At 31.3% G+C, this 16,156-nt stretch overlaps 1 protein-coding gene across 1 annotated transcript in view; it reads left to right on the plus strand.

Moving 5' to 3' along the window:
• Positions 1–512: 512 nt before the first annotated feature.
• The window catches only part of LOC111417650 (LDL receptor related protein 4), a 29,484-nt gene continuing 13,840 nt past the window's right edge, over positions 513–16,156 (plus strand). The window contains exons 1-7 of the mRNA XM_023049986.2: positions 513–969; positions 5,696–6,391; positions 6,610–6,739; positions 10,671–10,777; positions 10,884–11,197; positions 14,448–14,764; positions 14,817–16,099. Coding sequence (XP_022905754.2) covers positions 903–969; positions 5,696–6,391; positions 6,610–6,739; positions 10,671–10,777; positions 10,884–11,197; positions 14,448–14,764; positions 14,817–16,099 — 2,914 coding nt within the window. The 5' untranslated portion in view covers positions 513–902. The remainder of the gene's footprint in view (positions 970–5,695; positions 6,392–6,609; positions 6,740–10,670; positions 10,778–10,883; positions 11,198–14,447; positions 14,765–14,816; positions 16,100–16,156) is intronic.

Consider the following 16,156-nt stretch of genomic DNA (forward strand, 5'->3'; position numbering starts at 1 on the left):
TAAATCGCATTATGGAGATGCGGGTTTGCGTGCACTTTCATATTTATTTATTTATTTATTTTAGTTTAAAAATTTTATTTTGACTTTCCGTACTCGTTCAACCGATTTCTATTTATAAACATCTCGTCTTCGCGGTGCCATCGAGAGTAATTCTCCCCTCTTCCGCCTGAAAATTTGTAATGCATTAGATGGTATTTCATATTTCATGTTGGGGCCGGAGGCAAAGAGAGAGTCTTTTGCACGTAATTTATATTGGTTTCTCGGGAAATTGCGCTACGTGAAGATCAATTTAATTAGATTTAATAGACAGCTGTTCGTTGTGATTGGATGCGTTACATTATTAATGTATCTTTTTTAAATTTTTATTTGCGGCGTTGGCGCCACTTTGTGTCACTTTACATCCTTTAAATTTTCTTGTCCAAAATAGCGATCGAAAACGCCTTGAATTCGCGCCGGCGCCGGCGTCTTCATCTCCTCCTCCTTATTTTTCCTGGTACTGTTTGGCGAGCGTCTGCGCACGTTCAACTCATCAGAGACCAGCAGCGGCGCTCAACAATACCCTTCATCATCTTCTTGCAACGCGAAAATACGCGCCAGCTGTGTACAGAAGCGATTTTGAAAGTGCAACTTTTTAAAACAACACTTAAAAAAAAATTGGGAGTTGTATCGTGATTCTACTCTAATAATACTATGGATTTATGTGGAAAAGTGTAATTTTTTTTTAAAACTCTGTGAGTGCGTCGCGACGCCCCGGAGTTTTATTTTTATTTTTTTAACCAAAATTAACGTTTTTACCGCCGGTTTCGGTTAATATGAGCTATAAAAGAAGATACTTTATTGTGAGGGTGTAAATGCCCTTCTTATCAGCATCTCAAGAGGATTTATCAACAATCTAAAAAATCATGGGTGTTTTATTGAAGAATATTAAATCGGAATGGGGATTAATTATAATTATAACCCTTATAACGCGTAAGTTTTTTATTTTATTTAAATAATAATTTCTTTTTATGTTAACTTTTTTGGGTTATTTTTGTTTTAATTTTGTATTATTGTGTTATTGAATAATTATATATATATATATGATACCAGCCGCCTACAATCTGGAAATATCGATCAGGAACAGCATCCTTGCTAGTCCTGCGCACTCTTGAATGGACCCATTCATTCCTGCTGCCTCTCTACTATAGCTTTACTACATAATCCGTAGTTGGGCGTTTTCGCATTTTATGATGTTTATTGGCTAAATTTCTCGGAATGAAATCAATTCGATTCGTTTATTACTCTCCATTAAAACGATATCATTCAAAAAGGAAATTGATTAATACATAATAACTTAGAAATTATCATTAAACTAAATTAAACGTCGTTTTAAGCTATACTAGAATTTATAACATCTTATGACATATTCCGTAATCATCATTATTATCATCTCCGCCAGTATCTAAGTAAATTTTACTTAAATTTACTTTTTCTGCGTGATCACACCCAATGCGTTTCTATATTTCTTTCATCATAATATTCTCCATAACTTGGTCAATTGGCTGAAATCAAAACTTCTTAAAGGGAGCTTTGGGAAACTTCATAACTTTTTGGTGATCTTTTTGATACACTTCTTTTACACTAATTTATCTAACAATTACTCGAACCATTCAAGCAGTCTTTTGATTATCATAATTGACGTGCAAATTCTTGATTTTTTGATTTCCCAATAACATTCAATTCCAATTTTTGTGCTCCTGTTGCATTATGATAACCCAACCTGAAATAACCAAAATTTGCAAGAATTACAGCTTGAGTTTCTCCAAACGTTAGTTGTTTCTAAAAATATTATGGTAGAAACCTGATCGAAACACCAATATAGAAGCCTTAACATCTTGGTGTTATACTACATCATAAAATGTAAAACTAGAAGCATATTATACTTAATGGACAAATTGCAAAAGTAGATAATAGCCAATAACGTCAATAATGAAGAAAGGGTGGACAATAAAACTAAGTTATTTTTCAAAACAGATTGGTTCATTGGAAAAAGGACACTTTTATTAACACTTTGGAAAATTTCGAAAAAATTGACGATTATTTCAAAAATTTATTTCTCAAAAACTAATTGTGATTTTTTAAAACGGCTTATTGCATTAAAAAGAGGATACTTTAATTAACAATTGGTGATATTTCCAAAAATCTCTGATCTTTCAAGAAATTAATTTTATAGCGAATTTTGAAAATTATCGATGAAAGTTGCAACATCGATAACTTTATCAAAACTTCAAATATTGTTTTCTCAAAAACTAAACGTTATTTTTCAAAACGAGTTGGTTCATTGGAAAGAGGACGCTTTTATTAACACTTTGGGAAATACTCATACTCATATTCCAAGAAATGGATTTTATACGAATTTTTAAATCTTAATCGGCGAAAATTGCAAAATTCGCAAAAATTGTCGATGATTTCAAAAATTTATTTCTCAAGAACTAATAGTGATTTTCCAAAACGGCTTCTTGCATTAAAAAGAGGATACTTTAATTAATAATTGATGATATTTCCAAAAGGATCCTTCAAGAAATTAATTTTATAGCGAATTTTGAAAATTATCGATGAAAATTGCAACATCGAAAATTTTATCAAAACTTCAAATATTGTTTTCTCAAAAACTAAAAGTTATTGTTCAAAACGGGTTGGTTCATTGGAAAAAGTAGAGTTTTATTAACACTTTGGGAAATTTTCATACTCATATTCCAAGAAGTGGATTTTATACGAATTTTTAAATCTTAAACGGCGAAAATTGCAAAATTCGAAAAAATTGTCAATTATTTCAAAAATTTATTTCTCAAGAACTAAAAGTGATTTTTCAAAACGGCTTTTTGCATTAAAAAGAGGATACTTTAATTAATAATTGGTGATATTTCCAAAAGGATCCTTCAAGAAATTAATTTTATAGCGAATTTTGAAAATTATCGATGAAAATTGTAACATCGATAACTTTATCAAAACTTCAAATATTGTTTTCTCAAAAACTAAAAGTTATTTTTCAAAACGAGTTGGTTCATTCGAAAGAGGACACTTTTATTAACACTTTGGGAAATATTTATACTCATATTCCAAGAAATGGATTTTATACGAATTTTTAAATCTTAATCGGCGAAAATTGCAAATTCGAAAAAATTGTCGATTATTTCAAAAATTTATTTCTCAAAGACTAAAAGCGATTTTTCAAAACGGCTTTTTGCATTAAAAAGGGAATACTTTAATTAATAATTGGTGATATTTCCACAAGGATTCTTCAAGAAATTAATTTTATAGCGAATTTTGAAAATTATCGATGAAAATTGCAACATCGAAAATTTTATCAAAACTTCAAATACTGTTTTCTCAAAAACTAAAAGTTATTTTTCAAAACGGGTTGGTCCATTGAAAAGAGGACACTTTTATTAACACTTTGGAAAATTTTAATACTCATATTCCAAGAAATAGATTTTATACGAATTTTTAAACTTAATCGGCGAGAATTACAAAATTCGAAAAAATTGTCGATCATTTAAAAAATTTATTTCTCAAAAATTAAAAGCGATTTTTCAAAACCGCTAGTTGCAATAAAAAGAGGATACTTTAATTAATAATTGGTGATATTTCCACAAGGATTCTTCAAGAAATTAATTTTATAGCGAATTTTGAAAATTATCGATGAAAATTGCAACATCAAAAATTTGATCAAAACTTCAAATATTGTTTTCTCAAAAACTAAAAGTTATTTTTCAAAACGGGTTGGTTCATTGGAAAGAGGACACTTTTATTAACACTTTGGGAAATTTTCATACACATATTCCAAGAAATAGATTTTATACGAATTTTTAAAACTTAATCGGCGAAAATTGCAAAATTCGAAAAAATTGACGTTTATTTCAAAAATTTATTTCTCAAGAACTAAAAGTGATTTTTCAAAACGGCTTTTTGCATTAAAAAGGGGATACTTTAATTAATAATCGAAAGTGATAGCAGCGACAGTTCTGTTAGTAATGAATGTGATAATGAATTACAAGTGAAGAGAAGAAACTGCAACAAGAGATTTTATATATCGTATTGGGATTGTTACAATGAGGTTGCTAAAGACAAAACGGATAAAAATAAAGTTGTATTCAATGAAAAAAGTCCTATTGGGGTTGAACTTGATTATTATGTGTAGTCTCCAATACCTAAAAGAGATACTAATTCCTCTGAATGGTGGAAGTGAGAATACTCAAAGAGGGAGAGAATTATTGAAGGTTAATGTTTTGAGAGGTGCTAAAATCAGAATGAGTGGCAATTTAAAAGAGATCAGGAAATCACAACTACTCAATTCCATCTAGAAGGCAAAATCCACCATCAACTAAATACTTAAACATCGCCACATACTTAAAAAAAACCATGAGAGATATTACCACAACGCTCATAGTTGACAGCAATGGCATGACAGACTTAGTTATGAAGATGATCATCAACCATCATCATCAGTGGTATGACAACTCTCTATGGGTCTTAGTCTATTCTAAAAGCCTCCTCCATTTCATTCCGTTCATTTTGATTCTATAGTGGATGATATTAAGAATGTCTTCTTTCACCTGATCCACATATCTAGTCTTGGGTTCATCCTCTAAACCTTTTTCCGACCGCCGCTTGCTTAGTAATTGAGTTGGGGGTTGTTTCATCCCTCATCATCCAACTATCCAATACAAATAGCTGATTTTTATGAATTTGATGATGTCTGGATTCTCCATATGCTGTATATAATTTTACTATAATAAATTATAGCATCTTCGCAACCGGAGTTCAACAGCAGTTTGTGATCACAGTTTTGTGATTGGACATTAGAAGCTCGAACTCTGAGTATAGTTAAAGTTATTGCAGAAGTAATTGCAAGAATTAGAAGAGATGAGGCTTTTCTGGATCTGAACAGAGTAGACGACAAAGTAGAAATATGAGATAATCGTTAGAATCCTGAATATACTTAATAATCAGAAGTATGTTGTTGTAAATTCTCTGAAAATCCTACAAAAGTCGTTGAAAATAGAAACCCAATGATTTTCTTGGAAGTTTCGCGATATTCTTGGAACTCCTACAAACTCCACTCGTTAGTTATACTTGGAAATTCTTATACAAATTCATGAAAATGTAGCAATTCCTGGATATTCCTCAAAATTCCAGGAAATTTTAGGTTCGCTTTCAAAATCCTTGTTGTTACAAAGTTCTTGGATACATTTAGACATTTTTAAAGCACACCTTGGATATAGTAAAAAATATACATCTTTGGAAATTGTTAAAGATATATTGTTGATCATATTGTTGTCAAATTATTTGTGAACATTCTGGAAAGTTCCAGGACGTTTGCAAAAACCTAGGTATTGCTTGAAACACCTTTTGAAATCATTGTAAATCTTTTGTTATCTTTGGAAACTCTTCAAAATCCCATGTAACTTGAAGCACAACTCCTTACAACACCAGCCTTTATTTCCTAAAGATGCATTTTTGGGCAATACTCATAAATGCAGAATGAACCAAAAATAAGACACATCTTGTGCAATCTCGGGTAATTAGAATAGAATAAAAAAAAAAATCTCGTAAGAGAATTAGAATAATTGTGTTCTTGAATCTTTTGGCCGAAAAAAAGCTTAAATCCTTTTAAAATTAGTCACAGTTAATTTTCTTTTATTCTCCTGCTTAGTTGTACAATGCGATTCCCAAGAACAAACAACCGTGACTCCTCCACCACATCGAGGTGCAGCAAGACAAATGTACGGTTCTGGATCTCTTCGACCACCCGGAATGAAGCCCGTTTACGTTAGTCCTTCCCAGAAACCAACTCAAATCTCTCAAATTCCTATTTACAAGTCACCGTTGCCAAATCCTCTTTTCCGATTTCCCATAGCGATTCCAATTGACCATCTTCCAATCCCATCTGTCCGCCACTTGGGTGGTAAATATGGAAATCGACCTGAATTTGCAGGTGTAATAAAAAGACCACCTTTGGGATGGTATTCCGGCGAACTTTTTGGGAAAGGGTTATTACCGCCGGATAGAAGGAGATTGATGAAAATTTCTAATCAATATGTAAGACATCCCGAACAAATGGATACTCACGATGTTCATTTATGCGGTGGCGATTGTACGAGGGGGGAATTTTTATGCGTATCCAGTTGTATGTGTATCAAAGAAATGTTGAGGTGCGATGGCGAAGCGGATTGTGATAAAAACGAGGATGAAATTGATTGCGAAAATACGATGAGAAACAACGAAAAATGCGAGGACTTAGAAAATGGGAAGTACACGAGATGTCCGAGGACCGGAAGTTGCATTTTGAAGAGTTGGTTGTGTGATGGTGATGACGATTGCGGCGATTACACGGATGAAACTCATTGTGGTAAGTAATACCTAAGAAATAGTAACCGAAACAAATAGAAATAGAGAAAGATTTATGTTTGTACCAAGTACTGCATTTGCTATTTTCTTGTCATGTTGCGTATTGGACGACGCCCAAAACTATTTCAACTACAAAGATTTAGTTAAAGTGACGAAATTTATTTTCTTAAACATGAAATTGTGAATATAAACTGAAATGATTTTATTTTTGTTTCTTAGGAGAATCGGTAAATTGTACCATTGATCAATTTGAATGTGCGAATGGATTATGTATCCCAAAAAATTGGGTCTGCGACAACGACAACGATTGTAAGGATTATTCTGATGAATCGAACTGCACAAAAGTCGGGTAAGTGAACTTGGATAAACTCCAACTAGTTGCCGCAAATGATTTTGTGTAATATTTTGTAAAATAATTGACTAATTTTCGTGTTTAACGACCCATCGCGTTATAAATCTCAAATAACGAAGAATCTTTATGAATAGTATCAGTTTAAAAATAAACTTCCTTTCATAAATGACTTGACTTAATGGTACAAGCTGAATGGTGGTAAAAATAATAAAATCCATCCGCCCACATTTCCCAAAGACATCGACAATAACAAAACCGGCGAGAAAATCAACGTGTTCGAAAATAGCAGAGATGTGTGGGTGGCCCCTCCTCGGAAAATTTTCCGAATTGTCTTGGAAAATTGCCGGTCGACTCCGGCATCCAACGGACAGGACTCCGGAGAAGTCGCTCGCGATCGATAGTCTGCGGGGGCGGGTAGAAGTTGCTACGGCAACGGACGTATCAGCATCTAACCGCCCACGTTCACCTGTTCACGCGGAGTCGTGTCGAGGTCAAAAATCAAAGGAAATCCATTGGGGGGAAAACGGAAAACTTCTGTCATCAGGAAACGTGGGCAGGATGCTGCATCGAAATTAAATTGCTTTATTACCACCTACATAAAATTCGAAACATAATTTATCAAAAGTATTTTATTTCTATTTCACCCAGTCCTCTCTTCTTCATCTCCACATTGATATTCTCTTTTGTTACTTTCTGTTGGCACCCAGCTTACTCTTTACTCATTCGGCGTAGATTTTGTGCCATCATTCTTTTTCTTATTTTCTCATTTTCAACTCGGTCCAGCATGGTTATGCAGCATCTTCTCCAAAACATCATCTCTGCTGCTAGTAGTCTTTATATCTCTGTTTCTAACCCGCATTTCTGATTCATCAATTAATGATTCTATAATGGACTTAAAAATATTTTTCTTTGTTCTTTGTATCGTTAGGTTGTTATTCCACAGAATCGAATGCATTGCCTTCATCGCTTTTTTCTTCTGCCAACTTTCCTCATTACATCGTTATAGTCTTTGTTTATAATTACCCCAAGCTATATATATATATATAAAACATGTAGACAAACACCATCTATTGGGTCTTATCTTTGTTCATTTCCAAGCCCCATTTATTGTATTCTTTTTCTAGTTTATTTAACACGTTGGCCACCAAAGCCATGGGAAAGTTTGTGATTCAGTGATTCATATGGTAGCCAACGTGTTAAGATATGGGGTAGATCCTCTTCGTGCACTGCAAAAACTGTTTGGTCGTTCGCCAACAGCAGGGTGTGTATATGGCTGTCTCCTGCAAAATTGATAACATCGTTCCAGACTAAACTGAAGTGATCAAGTTAGGTTTAAATTAAAGCTCAATCTTTATAGCATATTTGTGACAAATTTAGTTTTTTCAATATTTGTAAAGGTAACCCAAGTTCTTTCAAAAAACAACTAATTTTAAAAAAATTGATAAGTTTGTCCCTAATTAAGCTGAAGTAATCAAATTAGGTTTAAATTAAAGCTTCTTCTTTATACAATGTTTATGGCACATATCGTTTCTTCAATATTTGTAGCACCGGAAATATGATTTTTTTAAATAAAGGCAACCCAACCCAATTTTTTCAAAAAATAACTAATTTTAAAAAATTGGTATCTTCGTCCCTAATTGAGCTAAAATGATCAAGTTAGGTTTAAATTAAAGCTCAATCTTTATAAAATATTTGTGACAAATTTTGTTTTTTCAATATTTGTAGCAGCGGAAATATGATTTTTTAAGTAAAACCAACCCAAGCTCTTTCAAAAAACAACTAATTCTAAAAAAATTGATAACGTCCCTAATTAAGCTGAAGTAATCAAATTAGGTTTAAATTAAAGCTTATTCTTTATAGAATGCTTATGGCACATATCGTTTCTTCAATATTTGCAGCACCGGAAATATGATTTTTTTTAAATAAAGGCAACCCAACCCAATTTCTTTCAAAAAGAACTAATTTAAAAAAAATGGTAACTTTGTTCCTAATTAAGCTAAAGTGATTAGGTTAGGTGTAAATTAAAGCTCAATCTTTAGAAAATATTTGTGACAAATTTTGTTTTTTTAATATTTGTAGCACCGGAAATATGATTTTTTTAAGTAAAGGCAACCCAAGTTCTTTCAAAAAACAACTAATTTTAAAAACTTGATAATTTCGTCCCTAATTAAGCTAAAGTAATCAAATTAGGTTTAAATTAAAGATTATTCTTTATAGAATATTTATGGCACATATCGTTTCTTCAATATTTGTAGCACCGGAAATATGATTTTTTTAAATAAAGGCAACCCAACCCAATTTTTTTTCAAAAAATAACGAATTTTCAAAATTTGATAACTTCGTCCCTAATTAAGCTAAAGTAATCAAATTAGGTTTAAATTAAAGCTTATTCTTTATAGAATGTTTATGGCACATTTCATAACTTCAATATTTGTAGTACCGGAAATATGATTTTTTCAAATAAAGGCAAACCAATTTCTTTCAAAAAATAACTAATTTTAAAAAATTGGTATCTTCGTCCCTAATGGAGCTAAAGTGATCAAGTTAGGTTGAAATTAAAGCTCAATTTTTATAGAATATTTGTGACAAATTTCGTTTTTTCAATATTTGTAACAAAGGAAATATGATTTCTTTAAACAAAGGCAACCCAACCCAATTTCTTTCAAAAAGCAACTAATTTTAAAAAATTGATAACTTCGTCCGTAATAAAGCTAAAGTGATCAAGTTAGGTGTAAATTAAAGCTCAATCTTTATAGAATATTTGTGACAAATTTTGTTTTTTCAATATTTGTAGTATCGGAAATATGATTTTTTTAAGTAAAGACAACCCAACCCAATTTCTTTCAAAAAACAACTAATTTAAAAAAATCGATAACTTCGTCCCTAATTAAGCTGAAGTAATCAAATTAGGTTTAAATTCAAGCTTATTCTTTATAAAATGTTTATGGCACATTTCGTAACTTCAATATTTGTAGCACCGGAAATATAATTTTTTTAAATAAAGGCAACCCAACCCAATTTCTTTCAAAAAATAACTAATTTTAAAAAATTGGTATCTTCGTCCCTAATGGAGCTAAAATGATCAGGTTAGGTGTAAATTAAAGCTCGATTTTTATAGAATATTTGAGACAAACTTTGTTTTTTCAATATTTGTAGCACCGGAAATATGATTTTTTTAAATAAAGGCCCAACCCAACCCAACCCAATTTCTTTCAAAAAACAACTAATTTTAAAAAAAATGGTATTTTCGTCCCTAATGAAGCTAAAGTGATCAAGTTAGGTTTAAATTAAAGCTTATTCTTTATAGAATATTTGTGACAAATTTCGTTTTTTCAATATTTGTAACACAGCAAAAACTTTTGGTCGTTCGCGAACAGCATGATGTCCTACAAAATTATTCATAAAATAACTGTTTATTATTATTTATATTTTCTCTTTGATTTTACACCGGAAGAAACAACAATTAATCACGCCACGAAGAGTTACACACTCTCCATCTTAATTAAGTAATAAAATATGTTTTTCGTGGTGACATTCTTAACCTCGGTTATTTCGATTTATTCTTATTTCCTCGCATACCGCATGGGTCATTAGCGGTTGCTTCTATAATTATAATTTAAAGAACGACCGCGTAGGAAAAGACTATTTATAAGGACGTATTCCGTATCTGTTTTTGTTTTGATCCGGACTTTATAAGGAAACTCTTATGAATACGGTTATAGCATCAATGAAAAGTAACGACGACATGAATGATAGTTAGGTTTATATCGGAATCTACTCAAGCGTTTTATATCCGCACTTAAATTTTTATGAATGATTCAAAGATTTTCCAATCAGATAGAATTGTGCGTAAGATAGTATCTTGTTATATCATCGTTATACAACCACCAATTACTTATTAAAACTGATTTAATTAATTAAATTATAGGTGTACGGAGGATGAATTCACGTGTGAAGATGGATCTTGCATCTCTTTAAGCTGGAAATGCGATAGAGAACCCGATTGTGATGACGGAACTGATGAAAATGATTGTGGTATGTAATAACCGCTAGTTTCGATAATAATCAGATGTTGACTACGTTAAATCATCGTCTAAAATTAAAAATGTGACTCATCAACAATAATTGGTATTATTTGCAGAAATTCAACCGTTTATGTGCAGCGAAGAGGAATTCCAATGTATATTAAATAATAATTGTATTAAAATCGAGTACAAATGTGACGGCGACAACGATTGCAAAGATTGGAGTGATGAGGTCGATTGCCAGACCACTTTAGATCCGTGTTTAGCCGGAGAATTCCGATGTAAATCAGGAAGTTGTATCCCGGAAAAGTATCGATGTGATAAACAACAAGATTGTAGCGAAAATGAAGACGAAGCTGATTGTGAACACACTGCAACGAGAATTTGTTCCGATGATGAACATAGTTGTAAAGATGGAACGTGTATTTTGGTAATTTTTTACTAAGAAGTTATTACAGTAAAATTAAAGCTAGGTCTAGTGTTAGTTCTAATTCCAGTGTTAGTTAACAATTAAAAGTAGAAATAACACTAGAGTTAGATCTAGAAATATTCGAGTTTAGTCGAACGTCTATTAATACGGCTAAACCCGAATGTGGTAACTTACAATGTACAATGTTCATTGTAAGTTACTATCAGCTACAAAACATTTAGTGTAGAAGAACAAAAAATAAAGAAAAAATCGCGTTTTTCTTTAAAAACTAATTTAATACAACTGTTAATTTACACCATTATTAAAAAAGAACCACTAACTAAAGCATAGCAGTGATCACTGCTCGAGAAATAGCAAATCAAGAGGGACATAGCGTAGTTTATACTATTAACCTAGCTACTATGCGTCAAAAGTTGTAATACAACGTTAAAAAATAACGAAAATAATTTTTTTTTCAAAAATTATAAGCGATCGTGAAAATTTTTTCAAGTAAAAGTTATGTGAAATTATGCTCTCTACCCAACTGAAGAAAAAAGAATTATAGATTTAAAAATTTAGCGAAGTAGTACTCACATCCGGTATAACTGGAAGTACAAAGACAATGATTTCATGTCGTAATAATCCGTTTTAACAGCCTAATTATGCATTCCAAATGGTTTTCTTATATCACTAATAATAAAAAAAAAAAATATGGGGGTGAGCCACTTCTGAGGGACACCCGGTATATAGTTACCAAGGTTTCTATATATCTCTCTAAAAATATAAGATTTCTCAGAATAGACAGGCTCAGACTATTGAAAATTGTTTGGTGTTTTATCACAGAACACTGATGACAGCTATCACAAGCACAGAACCCGCTTGGTACGTTTTACGATTATACAGGGTGTTTCTGTAAGTCGTGGCGTAAATTTAACCACAAATACTAAATTATTAAAGAAAATAATCTAGAGTTTGATTTTGTACTTTTAAACTGGTTTTTATTTTATAAAGAATTTAAGTCTAATTAGTTTCGGCCCTTGGCCATCTTCAGACATTCTTCAAATAAATTAACAACTCTCATCTTATCCATTTTACAAACAAGTTTCTTAATGTTTCTTTTTCTCTTGTTAAAAAAGATCACATATCTAAGTCGAAATCAGATTATTAGTTACTAATTTACAAAATTAATGTTTAAAAAGTTTGTAAAATGAAATTAAGTACGAAGTGTTACAAGTTTACAGGTTAAAATTTAAGAGCGCTCTTTTTAAACAAAAGAAATATTAAGAAACTTGGGAAAAATTCAAGAATCAACATATGATTAAAAATTAAAAATAGAAAGAAAGTGCGAAAAAGTAACTAACACTAGATTAACTTCAGTTATAAAACTTCTATTATATGATAACTAACTTCAGGTTTAAAATGTTAACCTCAATTTTGAAATATTTGTAATCTTCATTAAAAATCCTTTAAAATGAGTACAAACACGACATATTTATCTCCAATATTAATGAAGTTATAGTTAACTTCCGGTTAAGAATGTCAACGTCAATTTTGACATATTTGTAATCGTCGTGAAAAATCCTTTAAAATGAGTCCAAACATGATACGTTTAATTCCAATATTACTCGAGGTATAAACAACTTCCGGTTTGAAATGTCAATGTCATTTTGACATATTCTTAACTTTTATAAAATGTCTTAATATTTGTCACAAAAACAAAAATATAATAAAAAAAAATAAAAAATTAAGGTTGGTATTAATATTTAAAAATTAAATTGCTATCTTCATTGTTGCTAACTTCGGGTTTAATGTTTTTTATTCTAACTTTTTTGTTTTTTGAGATAAATGCGTCTTGTTTGGACTCATTTTAAAGATTTTTTTAATAAAGAATACATCACGAAATAACACCATGAAGTTATCCATTTGTCTATTATATGATAACTAACTTCAGGTTTAAAATGTCAACCTCAATTTTGACATATTTGTAACCTTCATTAAAAATCCTTTAAAATGAGTACAGACACGACATATTTATCACCAAGATTAATGAAGTTATGGTCAACTTCCGGTTAAGAATGTCAACGTCAATTTTGACATATTTGTAATCGTCGTGAAAAATCCTTTAAAATGAGTCCAAACATGATACGTTTAATTCCAATATTACTTGAAATATAAGCAACTTCCGGTTTGAAATGTCAATGTCATTTTGACATATTCTTAATTTTTATAAAATGTCTTAATATTTGTCACAAAAACAAAAATATAATAAAAAAAATAAAAAATTAAGGTTGGTATTAATATTTAAAAATTAAATTGCTATCTTCATTGTTGCTAACTTCGGGTTTAATGTTTTTTATTCTAACTTTTTTGTTTTTTGAGATAAATGCGTCTTGTTTGGACTCATTTTAAAGGTTTTTTTTTAATAAAGAATACATCACGAAATAACACCATGAAGTTGTCCATTTGTCTATTATATGATAACTAACTTCAGGTTTAAAATGTTAACCTCAATTTTGACATATTTGTAATCTTCATTAAAAATCCTTTAAAATGAGTACAAACACGACATATTTATCTCCAATATTAATGAAGTTATGGTCAACTTCCGGTTAAGAATGTCAACGTCAATTTTGACATATTTGTAATTGTCGTGAAAAATCCTTTAAAATAAGTCCAAACATGATACGTTTAATTCCAATATTACTCGAGGTATAAGCAACTTCCGGTTTGAAATGTCAATGTCATTTTGACATATTCTTAATTTTTATAACATGTCTTAAAATTTGTAACAAAAACAAAAATAAAAAATAATTAAAAAAAAATAAAAAATTAAGGTTGGTATTAATATTTAAAAAATAAATTGCTATCTTCATTGTTGCTAACTTCGGGTTTAATGTTTTTTATTCTAACTTTTTTGTTTCTTGAGATAAATGCGTCTTGTTTGGACTCATTTTAAAGGTTTTTTAATGAAGATGACAAATATATCAAAATTGGCGTTGACGTTTCAAACCGGAAGTGATTGTATCTCCATTAATATTAAAGTTAAATATGCCGAGTTTGGACTCATTTTAAAGGATTTTTTTTGAAGTTGACAAATATGTCAAAATTAAAAGTTGAAAGTTCGAACTTTTTGGTTTTATAAGATAAATGCGTCAAGTTTGGACTCACTTTACAGGTTATTTTATGAAGATTATTGTTTTAACAATTTTTTAATTTGTGTTTTGATTCGTACGATACTTATTTATTAACATTCAATTTTTTTAATATTTAGAAAACTTGGGTTTGCGACGGAGTTCAAGATTGTAGTCAAGGTGAAGATGAATTGAAATGCGAAATTGTCTGTGATGATTCAAAATTTCCATGTTCCGGTGACGGTTTTAACGATTCCTCGACGTCTTTTTGCATCAATAAGAAACACATTTGTGACGGACAAAAAGATTGTCCGAAAGGTGAAGATGAAAAAAATTGTTCGACGAAGAAACCGTGCGAAAAAGATTCCGTTTGTGCCCAAGACTGCGTTGTGACCCACGATGGAAAAGACGGTTGTTCTTGTAAACCCGGTTATCAATTAGGGCAAGATCAAAAAAGGTAAAATTAATTACAAATTTGATTATCTCTAAATAATTTTTTTTTTATTTAGTTGCGATGATATTAATGAATGTATGTATCAAACTGATCCTGTTTGTTCCCAAACTTGTAATAACACAATAGGAAGTTTTATTTGTGGTTGTATGACAGGGTATATTTTAAGACCCGATTTAAGATCTTGCAAAGCTTTAGGAGCACCACCAACTTTATTATTTACAAACCGCGTTGATATTCGCCAAGTTTCATTGAGCAACCAAAAATACACATTTCTCTTAAAAGGTCTTCACAACGCCATAGCTCTTGATTATCATTACGACAAGAAAACAATTTTTTGGTCAGATTTAACCCTTGATGTTATTAAATCTTCTTATATGAATGGAACTAATGTTAAAGATGTTATAAAATGGGGATTGGAATCCCCCGGAGGGATCGCGTTAGATTGGGTTCATAATTTATTATTTTGGACTGATTCTGGTACGAGAAGGATTGAAGTTTCTACATTAGAAGGAAAAGAAAGGGTAATAATAGCTGCGAATGATTTGGATAAACCGAGAGCGATTTCTGTGCATCCCGGTGAAGCGTTGATATTTTGGACCGATTGGGGACCATCTCCGAAAATTGAAAGGTCTGAAATGGATGGAACGAATCGTAAGAGTATAATTACAGACTCGGTTTTTTGGCCGAATGGTTTAACTTTGGATTATACCAGCAATCGATTGTATTGGGCGGATGCGAAACATAATGTTATAGAAACGGCTTTATTCGATGGATCTGATCGGAGAAAAGTTATTAGTAAAGGACTTCCCCATCCATTTGCTTTAACAATTTTTGAAGATGCAATTTATTGGACCGATTGGCACACAAAATCAATTTCCACGGCGAATAAAGCAACCGGAGCCGGATTTAGAACCATTCACTCCGATTTACACTTTCCAATGGACATCCATAGCTACCACAGTTTGAGACAACCAAAATACGATAACCATTGTGGAACAAACAACGGTGGGTGTGCCCATTTATGTTTACCAAACGCGAAAGGATTCGTTTGTGCTTGTCCTATGGGGCAAAAATTAACTTCCGATGGAAAATCTTGTCAGAAACCAGAAAAATTGTTAATTTTTGCTCGGAAGAAAGAGTTGAGGATAAAACATTTGGATGAAAACGCCGTTCATAGCCATGAAATTATTATTCCTGTCGATGGAATTAAAAGTGCTGTTGCTTTGGATTGGGATTCGAAAAGTGATACCGTTTTTTGGACTGATATTGAAAAGGATACTATTAATAGTGCGCATTGGAATGGGACAGAACAAAAAGTTATAATTCATACAAATTTAGGTAAGTACTTAAAAATAAAGCACATTTTAATATCACTTAAACTATACTCAATCAAGT

This window comes from Onthophagus taurus, chromosome 11 (assembly GCF_036711975.1).
Source record: "Onthophagus taurus isolate NC chromosome 11, IU_Otau_3.0, whole genome shotgun sequence".
In the NCBI taxonomy this organism is placed as follows: Eukaryota; Metazoa; Arthropoda; class Insecta; order Coleoptera; family Scarabaeidae; genus Onthophagus; species Onthophagus taurus.